General features: G+C 21.8%; 4 protein-coding genes across 4 annotated transcripts; 3 read left to right on the forward strand and 1 right to left on the reverse strand. All coding sequences in view use genetic code 6, as the record gives it.

The window, feature by feature from the left end:
* Nucleotides 1-1,622: 1,622 nt before the first annotated feature.
* TTHERM_00293300 (hypothetical protein) lies at nucleotides 1,623-5,019 on the forward strand. Its single transcript, XM_001013062.2, has 9 exons — nucleotides 1,623-2,405; nucleotides 2,465-2,604; nucleotides 2,670-2,736; nucleotides 2,792-3,136; nucleotides 3,192-3,404; nucleotides 3,454-3,749; nucleotides 3,809-4,104; nucleotides 4,164-4,513; nucleotides 4,590-5,019. The coding sequence occupies exons 1-9, from the start codon at nucleotides 1,701-1,703 to the stop codon at nucleotides 4,779-4,781; spliced, it is 2,604 nt and encodes an 867-aa protein (XP_001013062.2). The 5' UTR covers nucleotides 1,623-1,700; the 3' UTR covers nucleotides 4,782-5,019.
* A 1,363-nt stretch (nucleotides 5,020-6,382) lies between these two features.
* Nucleotides 6,383-9,159, reverse strand: TTHERM_00293290 (hypothetical protein; the record flags this gene model as incomplete). The annotated part of the gene is made up of 2 exons (XM_001013061.3): nucleotides 6,383-8,388; nucleotides 8,442-9,159. 2 exons carry the CDS (start codon nucleotides 9,157-9,159, stop codon nucleotides 6,383-6,385), a joined length of 2,724 nt encoding a protein of 907 aa, XP_001013061.1.
* A 714-nt stretch (nucleotides 9,160-9,873) lies between these two features.
* Nucleotides 9,874-10,362, forward strand: TTHERM_000293269 (hypothetical protein; the record flags this gene model as incomplete). The annotated part of the gene is made up of 1 exon (XM_012796917.1): nucleotides 9,874-10,362. One exon carries the CDS (start codon nucleotides 9,874-9,876, stop codon nucleotides 10,360-10,362), a length of 489 nt encoding a protein of 162 aa, XP_012652371.1.
* Nucleotides 10,363-15,168: 4,806 nt separating this feature from the next.
* Nucleotides 15,169-17,277, forward strand: TTHERM_00293270 (amine-terminal domain cyclin; the record flags this gene model as incomplete). The annotated part of the gene is made up of 3 exons (XM_001013059.3): nucleotides 15,169-15,585; nucleotides 16,053-16,219; nucleotides 16,641-17,277. 3 exons carry the CDS (start codon nucleotides 15,169-15,171, stop codon nucleotides 17,275-17,277), a joined length of 1,221 nt encoding a protein of 406 aa, XP_001013059.1.
* Between the last annotated feature and the right edge of the window lie 502 nt (nucleotides 17,278-17,779).

Here is a 17,779-nt window from a genome sequence, read left to right on the forward strand (position 1 = left end):
TAATAAAGGCAATAGCTTAAATTTAGATAGGAAACTATCTTTTATCAATTAGCTAATGAAAATATGATGTTTATAATCTCCAAATTTCTTTTTTATATTGTATAAGCTTTGCTTGGATTGCTAAAATTATTTTGCCTAAAGTACAATTTAATTTAAAAAACAATATAATTGTCTTTTGTTTTAACTCTATTATAATTATTTAGTGTTATTGCTTTTTATTAAATTACAACAGTAATTAATTGAGTTAGTTAATCACACAATAAATGTTATTCACAAGTTTTAAAGATATATATATCAGCATTAATTTCTTTTTCAGTGTTAGGAAAATAGACATTATAATCAAAACAAACTAGCACTGATTTATTATAAAGCAATATCAAAAATAACTTTATAAAATAGGTCTTTTAATTTAATCACTAATCAAAGCAAACACCCTTCCATTAAATTTTTATTCCCATTTTATAATAATTAAATAGAATATTAAAAATATCAAAAATTAATTAGTTTGATTTTCGTTCATACAATTTTTTGTAATAAAAAAATAGAATTTATTTTTTGAAGTTTTGTTAAAATTGAATCATACATACCTATTATTTAATATTATTAAAATTATTTTTCTTTTGAATTTACATATTAATCTTTAAAATTTAATTAAATAAAATATCAATAACTATTATATTATCTTTAACAATTTATCTTATTATTAGATAAACAAAAAAATAGGTTATTTAATATAATAAATTCCTTATATTAAATACAATTTTGATAAAATTAAATTAATAACTGTTAAAACTAAATATAAATTTAAAAACGATTAAAATTAATTACATTAATTTTTCTAAATTAATAAAATAAAAATATGAATTGTTATCTAAAATTATATCTCTCATAATTTTTGAGAAAATAAAATTAAAATTGTAACAAGAATATAATACCGATTAAAAATTCTATATAATAATAAAAAAGAATATTTTATGTATCTCAATACTCAAATACTATATAAAGATATTTAATCTTTCACTATAATTCAAGAAATTATAAAAAAATATGATTTGAGCAATTTAAAAAATTTTATTATATTTTGTATTTTTTTAGTGTACTTAAATTGAATTAAACTTATAGTATATGTATGTCTGTCTTTAATATATAAATATTTTTTAAACTTGGATATTTTTTAAATTGAGATTTTCTTAATATTAATGATAATTATAAAGTGGACATATTTTTGAGAAGAATGAAATTTAATAACTAACTTATATTATTATAATTAATAAAAATAATTTTAATTTCGAGCAGATAATTATTTGGAAAGGAGTTTTAATTAAAGAAAGTGTTTTTATTTGTAAGAATTATAGATAGCTCTTTTACTAGAATGAATATGATTCTAAAAACATCATTAATCATTTATAAATAAAATTTTTTTTATATGCTAGATTAAATAAGTGATTATTTCTAATGAGTTGACTATTTAAAATTTAAAGGCTATTATGAGCCTATCAAAATAAATGAAGAGATAAAAATATAAAATAAACACTTATTTATGTACTAATTGATTGTATCTGTCTGTATTTGAATAAAAAAGATACAAAGAGACTTAATAGAAGTAAATATAAAATTTAGAATCTTCATATTAAGCAATTAATAATAAGTAGATATTTCATATATCAAATAAAATTAAAACAATCAATAAATTAGCAAAAATGATTAGAAATTTATTAAGAATAGGAAGAAAGGGATTTTGCACTTAAGCCACTGCTGATGCAGCAAGCAAAGTAGCCTTTAGCTAATCTATGAAGCCAAAATGGATGAAATTCTTTGAAGGATAAGAACCTATTAAAATAGATCTAGAACGTTCGATGAAGTCTGACAATATTGATTTAATTTAAAATTACATTAAGAATAACTACCTCTAATTTGAAGATTAGCAACTTGTATAAGTTATTCCCAAAGTAAGCAGAAGTAATATTATAGACCGCGTAAAAAATGAAATTAGAGTGAGAATTATTTAGAATAATTTTAATTTGAATGTGAGCTAAAATTTTACTCTACTTGAGTATATGGAAGATATCAGTTAGGCAGATCGTCTATTAGTTTTATATACATTGACTAAATGCAGTGAGAGCTTCAAAGAATATAATCATTTTTAACATTATAAAATAATATAATTAGCTATTAAATTTAATAGATTGTCTGTTCCTTTAACTCTTTAATTCCTTGATTACTTCAATGAAAATAAAGAATTGTTTGCTTAGCCTGATTAAGTTAAAAACTTGTATTTTGAAAAACTTGATTTTGTTCAATTCACACAATATATGCTTGTCTTGAGCAATCTCAAGCTTTTATTAGTTCCTGAAGAATTCAATTCCAGGATTAGTGATGAAACTATTAGGATAATTTCAGAAATAGTAATTTTTCTTTGTTTTAGTTACTAAAAAATAAATAATTTATCAAAATAAATTTATAGTACATCGAAAAGCTAAACACTTTTGAAAGTAACTGCGAAAACTACTACCTAATTCATTTGGATAAGGTCTTTAACCCAGATGTACTCAAAATATTACCTTAAGATTTAAAAATTAGTTACAAAAAGGCACTTGTAAGGATGTAAACATTCAACTTAATCAAGTAGAAATAATTATTCTTTAACTTTAATGCTTATTTATCAAAAGTTTGGAGCTTAAATTTGATACTGAAACACAACTAGGAAAATTCAGCTATTTCAAAAATGATAGAGGAGTAATTATTTTTGTTTAGAAATAAATTTATTTTAAGTTAATTTAAAATAATATAGTCACATTAGTAAAAAGCTCTTGCTATCTTAAGATCTATTGTTTAAACAAACGAAAGAGAATTAGTTGGAAAGATTCTCATCTTAATAGGAAACTAAATCATGAGCAGAGAAATTAGTGATTTTAAGTTTGACTTCAGATTATTTTCTTACATGACAAAATATCAATATGCATATAAATATTACATTGACGAATCCTTCATTTCTATGAAGAGTTTGCTTAGATCTCTCATATTTAACACAAAGAAATTCAATGAAGAAAATGAAATTAATGCTTATCACATCTTACTATAAAAGTATAAGTCTTATAATGAACTCAACTATCCTAGCATAATTAAATAATCTGAAGTAATTAATATATATTCAAAATTAAAATTTAATGTATGAATGTTAATATAAATAGGATTTTTATTCAAGAAAAGTTGATTTTAGTGATACTATGGTTAATTAATGGAATTAATTACAAAAAGACATACAATAGTGTCTTAGAGATTATATAAATTAACAAGTTGCTTCAGGATTCTTCACTAAATTACTGCACAAAATACCATCACCTGTTGATAAAGAAGAAGATGAAATCATAGCTTAAGAAGATAGTGAAATGGATCTTTTGGCAGTAATATTTAAAATGTATATATGTTAGCTAATATTTTTTAAATTTATAGATAGAAGAAGCAAATGAAGTAATCGCTGATGCTAAAGAAGATGATGATGAATTAAAAAAGAATGGAGAAAATGTAGATGAAAGTGTAAATTAAGAAAAACTTAAAGATGAAGATTTCAAAAAATAGCAAGGATACAAAATAATAGAATTATAATCTAATCTCTAATAACTCAAGTATGTAAAGACTATCACATATAATTCTCGTATTTAATTTAATTAGACTATCCTCTTAAGAAATTTCATCAACACCATTGAATGTGTTGCTTAGAACTTATACTTAAGTGAACCAGATGAAGAGTAATTAATTAAAGACATTGAAAATTATTAAAAATTAAATTTTTCTTTAAAATGTAAAGGTACATTCATTCCATCAAGTTATTAGTTAAGCAAGATAAATTAATTGAAGTTTTTGATCATTTTTGTATGATTCCTTCTTTCCTTGAAAGCTTAATTATGATAGAAGCTTATGGAAAGATTAAAAAAGGATAGTCATGGTTGAGTCCAGAACTTAGCAACAAAGTTCTAAAAATGAAATTCTTTATGGAAGATTTCTTTAATAAGGATTAAAATTATAAAGATAAAGCTCCTTCTAAATATATCAAATAAATAGAGTAAGAAGTGCAAAGTCTCCCAACTCAGAACCTTCCATTTGGTAAATAATTATTTAAAAAGATTTTTAAATTCTTAATTTTCTTTTATAAATTTAAATAGACAACGCATATGATTAGCATAATTTCATTTATGAAATCATTAGCAACTCCTTTTAGGTTTCTAATACACTTTTTGAGATTGAAAAATAAAAGACAAGCGTTATAGCAGAAAATAAAATAAATATGTAAAGAAAAAGAGATTTCTTGACAGAGCAATTCGTCTATAATAAAGAGAATCTATTAAGAAAGATAATCCATTCTTAAATTTATAGTTATTTTATCAATGAATCTCATTTAAAAAAATATACTGGTGAAATCTTATTCTCAATTAGTAATTAAGTATAAAAGAATGTTGTCTTCTATCCATTCTTTGCTGATTATGTGCTTCCTTAAAAGAAGATTGCTATATAGGTAATTAATTATTATTTATCTCAAAACAAAAGTTTATTTAATGTATTTATGAATAAAATTTATTTAAAAATAAAAGATACTCGAAAAAAATAGAATGATCGATGGTGTTGAAAATACAATCTCTGGATTTAATTAATTAAATGAATTGTACTTAAAGCAAATAGGCTACTCTGTAATTTATATAGACTATAATGATTTTGAAATCGACTATAAAGGCTTCCAAACAAATATCTTAAAAAAATTCAGTAAACTCATCAATAATAACTGATAGAATTTTATTTATTATTTCAGAACTAAAAAAATAAAATAATAAAGAACTCATATTTAAAACCAATATAATAATTAAATAAATACCTTCAGCTTCATACTTAATCATTAAATTAATCCTAAAATTTAATGCTCATTATATATTATAAAATTATTCTTATTAATATAATTAATTTTTATTATTTATATTTTCTATATCAACTATTTTTTTCTCATATAAAATCTATTTAATTCCTAAATATAAATATAAATTTTATATATAAATAATTTAATCAGTGCTAAAAAAAGGTAGTTCATTTACTTCAATCGTACAAATTAGTCAATTTACTTTGAAAAGCTATATATTCTAAAATTATAATTAAGTATTGCACTTACTCATAAATATAAAATTGGGTATAAAACTTTTAAATATGGGCACAATATAAAATTTATGAAATGTTTAAAATTGCACACTAAAATACTTGAAACAATTTAAAAATATTTGAGAAAGAAGTGTTTTTTTGAATGTAAACAAATATTTATTTTATTAAAAATCCCAAACTTAATGAGGGAATCCCTTGAGTTAGGGTTTTTGTTGAGGTAAGGAATGGGTTGGATTTTATAGAAAGATATAAAAGTTTTGTTTAATATTTAAAGTTAAAATGAGTGTTATATTTTACTTATATTAATCTAAAATTTTATGATAAAAAATAAAAAAGTATTTATTTTAAGATCATTAGATATTTTAAAGTGTAAAAAATACATAAAAATATAAAATAAAAAGAGAATCACTAAATAAATATTTATAAATAAAATTCAATTAAATTTTTGTTTGAACTATATAAATGCATGACAATAATCTGTACACGATGCAGTAATTTTTGTAAATTTAAAAAAATTGCACTCAAAGTTTTAAAGTTCACTAATTCCGCACATATATCCCTATTTTACTAAGAACTCATCCCTCTCTACAACCTAAAAATAGCAAGAATTTAGAAACAAAAAATTATTCTCACAATTCCACTTTATAATATTTCCATTAAAACATAATAATCAAAAATTTCATTAAATTTAGATCTATTGATTTTATCCAAGTTATATTTTATTTTATTAACAAAATGTTTACATGATAGAAAATATTTTACATTTATCAGAGAAAATATTTTTTTATTGCTACTAATTTTGTTTTTGAAAATTCATACTTTTATTAATCCACAATATATATATATTTTTTAACATTTCTGAAGCAACTAAATAAAATTTGATTATTTAATATTTAAATTTGAAAAAGAAATAAAATGCATTTAAAACCTAAATAAGTAAGACTAATTACAAAAAACTTGCATTATATTAATAAATGTATAGATAGATACATATTTAATTTTTAAATAATTCTAAAATTAACTTAAATAAAAACAATTTATTTCTAAAGTTTAATTTTGTAAAATTGGAATTAAAATTTATTTGCTTAATTTACTAAAATTTTTGTGGAAATGAATTTGGATTATTAAATTAATAGGAAATCAACTTAAATTAATTATTTATTTATTTATAAATATTATGAACATTTATTAAATTACATATTTTTTATTACGATTATTTTGTTTTTTAGTTTAAACTCTTTCAAACTTAGTAATCATTCCAATTGCAGACCTTTTGATGGAGGCAAGAGTTGAAAATAGACTCAATCAAAACACAGTCAAAATTATTTTTTTTATATGAGTATTATAATTTTATTCTAGTTTCATCTTGATTTTTCTTTTTACTATCTGATAATTTTGATTTCGATGAATTCTTTTCTGGTGTAGTGTGAGACTCATCACTTTTTTCATTATCAAATATCACTTTTATGTTTGATTTATCTTCAATTTCATCACACTCTTCTTCTGTTACGATAGTACCTCCTGCTGTCATTATAATATATTCTAAATCATCTTTTGCTATATTAGCGTAGTTTTCATCATCTGGAAGTATAAATTTAACATCTTAGAATATTGGTTTATTCTAATTTTGATATCTTTATTAGACCTCTTTCAGATCAAATTTATGTTTTTTACAGAAAGCTTTATCGACTTTGATTTCATATTTATCAATATCTTCGATTAAATGCTCCTAGCATACACAGTCAAGAGCCCATTGGCTTGAAATAATTTTAGCCCCTTTGTTCAAGGCAACTAATGTTTTTGCTCTTCTTGTAAATTAATCCATAATTAATATATTAAATGGTTATTAAATAGACTTCATTATACGAGCACCAAGTTTACTTAATTTGTTTTAAACATCTGTCTCATCTAGCATACAGTTAGAAAAAATTACATTAAATTTTTTGTTTGAAGGTTTTATAGCAGATTTTATTGAATTTTTATTTCCTTTTAAAACAAATTCTTCTTCTCCGTCTGAGTTAATTACATAAGACAACTCATCCTCACTGTCTTCTTACTCATTTTCTATATTTTACTTAACTAAACTGTTTCTTTTTTCTTAATTTTTCAAGACTTATTTTTTCTTGTCTGCTTTTTTAGTAGCAGCTAATGAGGTTTTTGCAGATTTTGTAGTTACTTCTTTGCTTCCTTTTTTTTATTCTTTAGAACTTTCTATTTTACTCATTTCTTTTTTTGGTTTTTGATTGTTATCATCTTTTTATTTAGCCTAAGCCATCTACTTATTTTTTAAATTTTTCTTTAGTTGATTTTCATCTTCCATAACATTATCATTATCATTTTATTTTTTATCTTTTTACTTTTCTTCTTTTTTGTCTTTCATTTTTTATGTTTCATCTTTCATGACAGTTGTGGCTTAAACCTTTTTATTATCTTTTTCTTCATCAGCTTCATCTGTTTTTCTCTTTTTAATTCCTACAGCATTTTATGCTAGGGTGGGTTTTAGACTTCCCTTCTTCTAAGCATTTTCTTTGATTGATTTAGTTTAAATATCTTTTTTTGAATTTTCAGCATGCTCTTATTCCTCCTCAATGTCCATTAATTTTGATTCTTTATTTTCATCAGCTTTTCTCTTCTTGTTGAGTAAGCTTGTTTTTTACTACTTTTCGTCATCTGATTATTATTTATTGTCTTTAGATGTATTTCTTTTATTTGGTTATTTTTCTTTATTGCTACTCTTTGCAGTGGTTTTTGTATCAGCCTTAGTGGTTGATTCAACTTCTTTATTCATTTAATTTTTGTTTGCTTGCTTTTTTTATAAAGCCCTATCTTCTTCATCTTCGTCATCTGTACTTGCAATTTTGATTACTTCTTTCTCATCTATCATTTATTGCTTTGCGTTTTTTTATTTTTTGTCTTCATCACTCATATCTAAACTTAAATCTAAGCTGAGATCCAAATCTGAAGAGTCTTTTTTTTTATTTTAATTTTTTCTACTTTTACCTTTTTATTTTCCTTGTGCCTCATTGTTTTACTTTGCATTTGTTTCATCAGTTTATTTTGCTTCTGCTACTTGATTAGCTTACTTAGTTTCTTTTAACTTTGATTTATTTTAATCTGTTTCTTTTGATTTTGAGCTTTTCACCTAGGGACTACTTGGTACTTTTAATGTTACTATTGGTCCAGAATCTAATTTATTTTCATTTTTTTTGTCAGAATTTTTTTTATCAGTCTTTTCTACTTCCATTTCTTTAATAAAATAAATTATTTAGATAAATATTTATGTTAATTAAGAAGCTTACTTTAAGCTACATCAGGCTATTTCTCTGTTGATACTGTAGGAGTTTTAAATTTACTATGAAGATTCTTATTTGCATCTATTGAAGAGTTTTTTGGCTTAAAATTTTTTCCAAACATCTTTGGTTTAGTGGCAGAATTATCTTACGCAGATATGTTATTTTATACAACTATATCACTTTTTGTTTCCATCTAATTATTTTCTTTATTTATTTCACCAGCATCTAAGTTATCTAAGGATTTTAAGAAATTGATTTTGTTTATAGGATTAGGATTTGAATTTTAATTTGAAGATGCTTCTATAGATCTACTTGATTTAATATTTTTAGCAACCTTTCTAACAAGAGCTTTGTATTTCTTAGCTATATAAAACGCATACTCTTTGCTAAGATCTCCAATAGGATTCCACTTTCCTGGAAGAAATCCAGTAAAATTACCATCTTTTAGCTTTTTTTAAGTTCCATGCTCACTCTTTAAAGATTAAATTTGGCATAATAACGTGTTCATCTTTTAATCATATTCTATTTCTATTTAAAAATGTTTTTTTTCTATTTCTGGTTTATTGATAACTATGGTAGAATCTTTAGAACTACTACCGACCACATTGTTACCAATATTTAACTCAAAAACCTCTTTGATTTAATCTTCTTCGTCTAAATAGACCACTAATTCTACTTAAAACTCAGAGTGTACTTTTGACTTGCTTTTATCTTCTTTGAACATTATAAAAACGATTTACTAGATAAAATCTTTTTTAGAATATGTTAAATTTCACTAACTAAAAGTTAATTTTATTTGATTATCTTTGTTAAATCTTCGAAATTTTCAAATTTTCATCAATTTTAAAATTAATTGTTTTTCGCGCAAAAAAAGTAAAATTTTAATAATTAAATATTATGCTTGAAAAATATATACAAATAATTTAAACCTTTAAAAATTTTTGAATAATTCACTTTGTTTTTTTTAATAAATCCTAAAAATTGATCAGGAATTTGTTTTCTATTAATTACTATTTATTTTGGGTAATTTATTTTTAATGAATTATTTTAATTTAAATAGTAGTTTTAGATATTAAAAAGATATGATGGTTTAGTTAGGATGATAATAAAAATATTTTAATATACTTATTTTATTAGGGTATTAGAAAAAATACATTTTGAAATAAAAAATATTCTAACATGAATAAAAATAATTGAAAAAAAAGATTATTATTAGATTAAAAAAAGAATTTTTTAGTTAATATAGTTCATTAATTAAATATCAAAATGAAGAAATAGATAAAAAAACATAAAAATTTAATGATGGATCATCTAAAAGATTTACTTAATTAAGCTATTTCATTAGGAAATTTAAAGAGGCTTAAGACTTTCTTGGTAATAATAAATATTTATAAAGAAAACTCAGAATCTTAAATAAATCCATATTTTACTATGGGCTATGTACAATTAGGAATGCTATATTATGAAATTAAAGACCTTGATAAAGCTGTAAAATATTTAAAGTAATCTGATTATTTAATAATAAAAATATAATTGGTGGACCAAATTAAGATAAATAGAAATACAAGTATAAAAGCTATAATTATAAGTTGATTAAATTTAAATTTATGGTGATAGCACAGAAACTGTAAAAGATCTATCAGCTATTATTATTAATTACTTTTCATAAATAAAAAAAACCAATTTGATGCCAATTAAAAAATAAAATCCATATGAAGATATAAATATATATTTACATGAAAAAGACAAATTTGGATAGAGTATATTATGCAAACGAATTCATCAAAAGATATTTAAAAGTTATATTAGATTGGCATACATAAAAAAAGAGAATATTGAAAATTTAGTAAAAAAAATAAATGAATAAAATATTTAGATAGAAAGTTAGAATAATTATCTTAAAGAAATGTAAAACCTGAAAGAATGAGGCATTCAGAACCAAAATAAAAAAATTTAATGAAAAGTAAAGTATATATTTTGAATTCTAAGAATATACTCTTGATTTAGAGAGGTAAAATACATCAAAATTATAACTTGTCAATACCAACTATTAACCTTATAAGGAAGATGTTTAAATAAAGAATTCCTCTTCTTCTTGCTCAACCCTTGAATCTTTAATTGTACTTAAATTGTTTATAAATTTGATTTAATTAATGAAACTGGTATTAATGTTAAATCAAATTTAAATAATGACTACTAACATTTCAAGTATTAGTTAAAACCCATTTAAAAAAAATTAAATGAAAGAAGTTAGCTTTTTATATTAAAACAAATTTATATCTCAGATCTAAATTTTAAATAAAAAAAGAAAAGATTTTTTTTAAAAAAATAGAAATAAATAGATAATGAATCTCATTAAATAATAACAAGTTATTTAGTTAGTTAGCTAGTTAATTAATGAGTTGTTTTCTATTTTAATTTGATCTTTAATTTCGAATTAAAAAATAAAAAAGAAAAATTAATCATAAGTAAGTTGAGATAGAAAAATAGAAAACTGAAAATTTTATTAATTTTTATAAATGTAAAATAATTTAATAAAAGTAATTTAGTTATTTTCTATTTTAATTCGATTTTCAATTTCGAATGCAGAAATTTAGCATTTTTATTTAAATTAAACTTTTTTTATTTGAATATCAATCACACAAATATTTATTTTTTGTATATTTTTTTGTTTCATCGAATATTTGTTTAAAGCTTAGATGAAGTGAGTTATAATTTATAATGAGGATTTATTTATTAAATATAAATATTTGCTGAATTGATTTATAATATCTGCTTAGTTTTTACTCCTATTTAAATATTATGACTATCTAATCAAAATTTAAATTGATATATATATCTATATCTGATATTTTAAATACTTTTTAATAACTATTTCATTACTGAAATTTGATAGTTATTTAAATTAGATAATATTTTGTTTTCTATAAAAATAAATAAGACTTCCCCAAATAATTCAATGAAATAATTTTTAAGCTCGATTACTCTATCAAATTAAAGGTTAAGTTAGTATTTCTGAGATAACTTACAAATATTAATCAACTAAATTTTTTATATTTTCGTTTGTTTATAAATAAATAGTTATTTTCATATATCAACATATAATAGTATTACTATTTATATAATAGAGGATTTTTTTTTCCCTCCAGTTATAAATGGATTTGTTTTATAAATAACTAACTAAAATCATGAAAGTTATAAAATATAACATTGAATAACACCAGAAATATTTAATTCAAATTTATGTATTTTTAAAAGAAAAAAAGAGACCCCAATTTAAATATCTACTGAATCAAATGATGATATTAAAATTCAAATAACCAATATCTATTTTTAATATTTATAGAATGTACACTACTTGAAATGCATTTACGCAAAATTAATTCGTATTGTATTTGACTGCTAGTAATCTAATATTTGTTTCATATTTTATAAATGTAAAAAAAATTGAACTTAATTTGTTTGTTACATTTGACTTTTAGTGTTCAAAATTTCTGTTAGTATTCTCATTATAAAAGTGGTAATAGAAAAAAAGCGAAATTCGCATAAATAAATACTTGATGTAAGTAGACATTTTGATTTTTGATAAACAATTAAAGTAAATAATTTGAATAAACAATTTAATGAATCAAATTTTGTAAATTTTTTTCTTATCAAAAACAAGCTAAGAATACTAACTAATATTTGAATGTCAAGTATTTGATAATTATTTGAAAACAAAAACTAATTACATTTAAATAAATTATTTCATTCTAAGTATATAATGCAATTTTTTGTATTTAGCAAATTAATATAAATTATTTTTCTACCTATATATAAGCAACTAAAAATTGATAATCTAATTTTCGAAATAATGTGAGACCACTGCTTGGAATCTTAGTATCTACAATCTGTATATTTATTCATATTATAAAAAATAGATATAGAAAAAGGTAAATTTCTCACAGAAACAAACAAATAGTGTAAGTATATATTGGATTCATATGTTTTGAATTAATAATTAGTTGAAACTATTTATGAAAACAAAATAGTTAATCTATCTTTACAAACGTTCTAAAATCAAATTTTTGCAAATTTTTGAATTATTATAAAAATTTAACAATCTAAATTTTGTTTGTAACAATACCAACCATTTAGTCATTTTCAATTTTGTAAAATAAATTTTATATGAATTGATTTTTTTACATTCACTATACTTATTAAATACTTTTTCCTTCCATAAACTTATTTTGATGACAACTTTTTCGTTTTCTATGGATTTTAAAATCGCATCTATTAGTTTTCACAACTAAATTTGGTTATAGTAGCTATACATAAGGTAGTTTATGAACAATTCGAATGGATATGACTTAAATTCTTAAGTTATTCAACTTTTACAACATTAACCAATATGGGCATGAAATGCTGAACCTAAACATGTAGAGGTAGGCTCAAAATTACCAATAACTAAATTAAGCTAACTATTTTTGGTCTGAAATAAGTCTTTTGCTTAACTAAGGCAAATTAAAATGATTCAAAACAATTTAAGTAAAACGAATTATAAGCAATTCAAACTGATAAGTATTTCCTTATGATTTGAAAAGAGAAGAATTTGAATGTTACAATAAGCAGGTTAATGAAGATTTCAAATGTAATAGAATTTAAAATAATTGATTTTTTGATGATAAATATATAATGTGCATAAAGGATATGTGTGTTTGTTTGTTTTTATATCTTATCAAAAAGTGTAAATTTGTATTTTATAAATTTTACTCTAGTTTATTCAGTAAAAATAAATCATATAATACTTTTATTTGAAATTTCACACTAAAATACAAATCTAATACTCGTAATAATAATTCCGTTTTTCTAAAATTTGCTTCTGAATGACCTAATTCTATTATTTATAATAAATTGCACCATTTAATATAATATTAATATATTCTATTTAAAAAATATTTGATTATAGACATCCCAAGTTATTTATATACCATTTTTCAAAAGACAAATACAGTATTCTCTATTGTGTGGGGAAATAATTCTTAATTATATATCAATTATCAAACAGACAAATAAATAAAAACATACATATACATTCAAATATTTCTGTTAAATTCTCAAAAGGCTTCTCATTGAAATATATGTTAATTACATTCGCACTGCTCTTCAAATATTCACCCCAAAATAAAATATTCCTAATCTATTTTCCCTAAATTGTGTTAAAATACTTAATATCAGGGATCTGTTCATTACCTAGTTAATTATCATATTTTTGAATGTTATAATATGGATTGACATTATAAAGTCTAAATTATATTTTAATAAGTAAGTTTTGTTATTATGTATGTGAGAGATTATGGAACATGTTTTTTAAATAATTAAATTTACATCCTAGACATTTTGAATCTTTTTTTATTTTGATGTATAATTCAAATAAATAACTAAATAATTTGAATGAACACTTTAATGAATCAAATTTTATGAATTTTTATTATTTCAAAAATTAAGATGCAAATACCAAATAATATTTGAATGTTAAGTATTTGATAATTATTTATAAATAAAAAATAATTGCATTTAAATAAGTTATGTTATTCTAAATATATAATGTAATTTTTCAATTTAGCAAATTAAAATAAATTATTTTTCGACCTATATTTAAGCATGTCAAAAAATGAGAAAGGGATATTAAAAATAATATATAGCTATTTTAAATAAAATCAATAACCACAGTATTACCTTTATTTTTGTGGTATTAGAAAGACAGAAAATATCGGAAATTAAAAATTTTATTACAAGCATTAGTCTTTAGATATGAGTTGTTTATTCAGCATTAAAATTTGTTTCCCCAAGCTCAAACAAAATTTAAATATTTCTCTTTATAATTTTAATAAATTTTTGTTTTCTAAGGCTAGAGTTTTCAATATAAAAAACAATGGAAATTCTGCGATTGAAGAGAAAAACCTCGTAAAAGTGTATAAAAATCAGCATTAAAGTTGTAAAACAGTAGTATAAGTGAATAAATTAGCAGTGCTTTGCTAAAAATGTCACAATTTCTTCAATTTAAGGAATATAAACGAAATGCGCGAATTTTAAAAAACCCATTTTTAGGCATTTATTAATTATTGAATAAAAAATTGATGTTTCGAAATGTAATAGATCTATTTTAATTTCTACTACCTTTATGTAAAATATATTTTTAGAAGGAATGAGTGATATTGAATGCATTCAATTTCTTATGTGAAATAGATTTTTGAGGCTAAACCTTAGTTTGTTGTGTTAAGCACTTGTTAATTTTTATACATTTTTCTATATAAATAATTTAGCAAAATTTTGAAGACAACATGTTTTGGAAATACTTGCATTCATTAAAATTTGAACAATGGATTTGATTATGAATAGTAAATTCCGCAATTTCTTTATAATCTGAGATAATAATGTACGGCTGGAAAGATTCAATCATTTGCATAACTTTTTATTTATTAACTAACATTCATAATTAATAATTTGATTTAAGATATAAAATACAGATAGAAATTTGATTACTTCAAATAATAATTAATTATTAATAAAAAATCAAAAAAAAACTAAAACCTAATAAAAACATTAATAATATAATATAATATATAAAAAGTCAGTCTGTCGTTCTCCATTTTGACAAGGATTTGATATATTAACTATTAAAACAAACAAACAACCATAAACTACCACAACATCAAATATATAATAATAAACAAATCCACTTTTAATATAAATGAATTCCTAAGTAGAAATATAATCTATGCCTTCTGAATAGACCTTCTTATCTTATGAAAATGCCTGCCACGCTGGAGTTTAGTAGAAGTTCTACAACAATTCTTTAGCCTAAAAGAGTGCTGCTGGTTTCCGTGGAGGTGAGTGCATCCGTAAGAAAGCTAAGAACTGTTAAATTAATATTGTCAATCCTCAAAAAGAAATATCTGCTGCTGATTGTATGGAAATTGAAGATGATTGCAATTTGAAGTAAAAATAAAACTTTGAGCAGTAATAGTAGCAAGATTAAAGAACAACCGAGTGCAATTCTTTTTCTGACTACTTTACCAGCAAAAGATTTTAATAAATTTAAGTTCTATTAAAGAGCGCTTCCAACGAAGAAGCTTACTCATCTAGAATAATTTCTTCTATGATTAATGTAAACAATTAATTTCATTTATCTACTTAATAATTCCATTTTTAAGTATTTCCGATGACTTATTTTCTATTGTTAATTTATTAATTTACTTATTAACAAACATATCAGCATTCAATTAATTCTCCCCAATTTTTGAAATTCACATTCATTTGCAAATTAAATTTTTAATCTTGATATGCTTGCTTGTCTCACCCATTATTAAATAGATACTAAATTTTTTAATTAATTAATTAATATTTTCTTTGGATATGAAAATCAATACAATACAACACAACACAACACTATCATCTTTTAATAGCAGTATTCTATCTATTTTGCTAATTATCATACTCTTTTTAAGACATATGGATTACTTATTTATGATATAAAAAATTTGAAAAAATCTATAAATCTGATTATTGGATTAATCCAAATCATTATCTAAAAATCTTAAGATTTATATTCATTTTTTTTTATAACATTCATAGAGTTAAAAATCACCAAGTGACTTCTTGCAAAACCACACAATAACTCCTGAAATAAGAGCAAAGATGATTGACTGGATGATTGAGGTTACAACAAGCTATGGTTAGAGTGATTAAACCTTCTTCTTGGCAGTACAATACATGGACGCATTTTTCTAAAACTCTTAAAGGTAATTAAAATTAATTTAAAAAAATATTTTTTGATATCAAAGTTGATTACTGATTTAAAGTTAATTTGATTAACACTATAACTTTTCCCATATTAAATTCTAATATTTTTAAAATCCGTCACATTTCTAATTCTAAATGATTAAATTAGATCATTTAATATTATTTCCCTCCATAAAGTTTGCATAAAAACGCTAATTTATTAAAAATTAACACAATAAAGAAATTTAAAATTTTTCAATTCTTTTTGATAATAATTATTATTATTTTGCATTCAATCTTTCCTTCCTTCCCGACCTTATTTAATTAATTAATTAAATAAATAAATAAAAAATAATTAATAATACTGATAATTCCTAAATAAAAATTTTTCCTTTCTAGGTTTTTAACATGTTTTAATTTTAATATTTTAAATATTAATAGATAGTTAACTCCTCAAGATTTACATTTGACTGGTGTTGCTAGCATGTTTATTGCCTGCAAATATGAAGAAATATATCCTCTTCGTCTCTAAACCTTCTATGAAAAAATTGGTCACAAGAAATTGTCTATTTCAGATATCAAGTAAAGAGAACAAGAAATATTGGCCTCTATAGATTTTGATTTAAGTTCTCCCACTATCCTTGACTTTATGGCTGTAACAGTCCAAAAATTAAATTTAGAAGAACACCTTCTTGACACACATCTTACTTTTTTCCGTAAAATGTGTATTTACCTTGCAAAAATGGTATCACATGAATATTCTATCATTAATAACCATAACCAAACTACTATTGCTGGAGCAATTATCTATGTTTCTTTTAAAATCCTTTAATAAATGTACAATGAATTTAATCTTGTTGCCCTTATACAACAAGTTATCTAAATTCTAAGCTTAAACAATGAAGAAATTCTTAAGGCTTCTACTCTTTTGCTTAATCTTGCAAGAAGTTTTGAGAGATAATATCCTAACTTGAATAATTTAAGAAAATTTAGTGCAGATATCCAATAAATAAGTGCTTCTCCCTCTTCATCTTCACTAAAACCAACAAACCAATAACAAAGAAGAGCAAATAACTGAAAAACATTAATTAAAACACTAGAAAAATGATTTACCTACCCAATAAAAGTATAGTAAGAACATACACTTAAACAAAAATTTCAATACTGATCTACCTACCTATCTATTAACTCTTAATTCATTCATTCATAAATAAATAAATAAAAATAACCATCAACCAACATAAAGCAATCACTATAATCAATAATTAAAGAAAATATAATAATAATTTACAATAATAATTATAATTAATTAGACCCTTTAACCCATATTTAATAAATTAAATGCATATTCATTCTCATCCCATCATTTTAATAATATTTACTGCAAAAAACCTGTATTACTTTTTACTCTCACTATAATTTACTTCTAAACACTTGAACAACTATCTATTCTATCTATCTATATATCAATAAATCAATCAATAATTAATTAAATTACCAAACTAAATTAATTGTCTAACACCTGCATATTCATATTATATAGTTCTTAATACATTTAATAGGAAAAAAATATAATTTAA

Source organism: Tetrahymena thermophila (genome assembly GCF_000189635.1).
Source record: "Tetrahymena thermophila SB210 genomic scaffold scf_8254688, whole genome shotgun sequence".
NCBI classification, from domain to species: Eukaryota; Ciliophora; class Oligohymenophorea; order Hymenostomatida; family Tetrahymenidae; genus Tetrahymena; species Tetrahymena thermophila.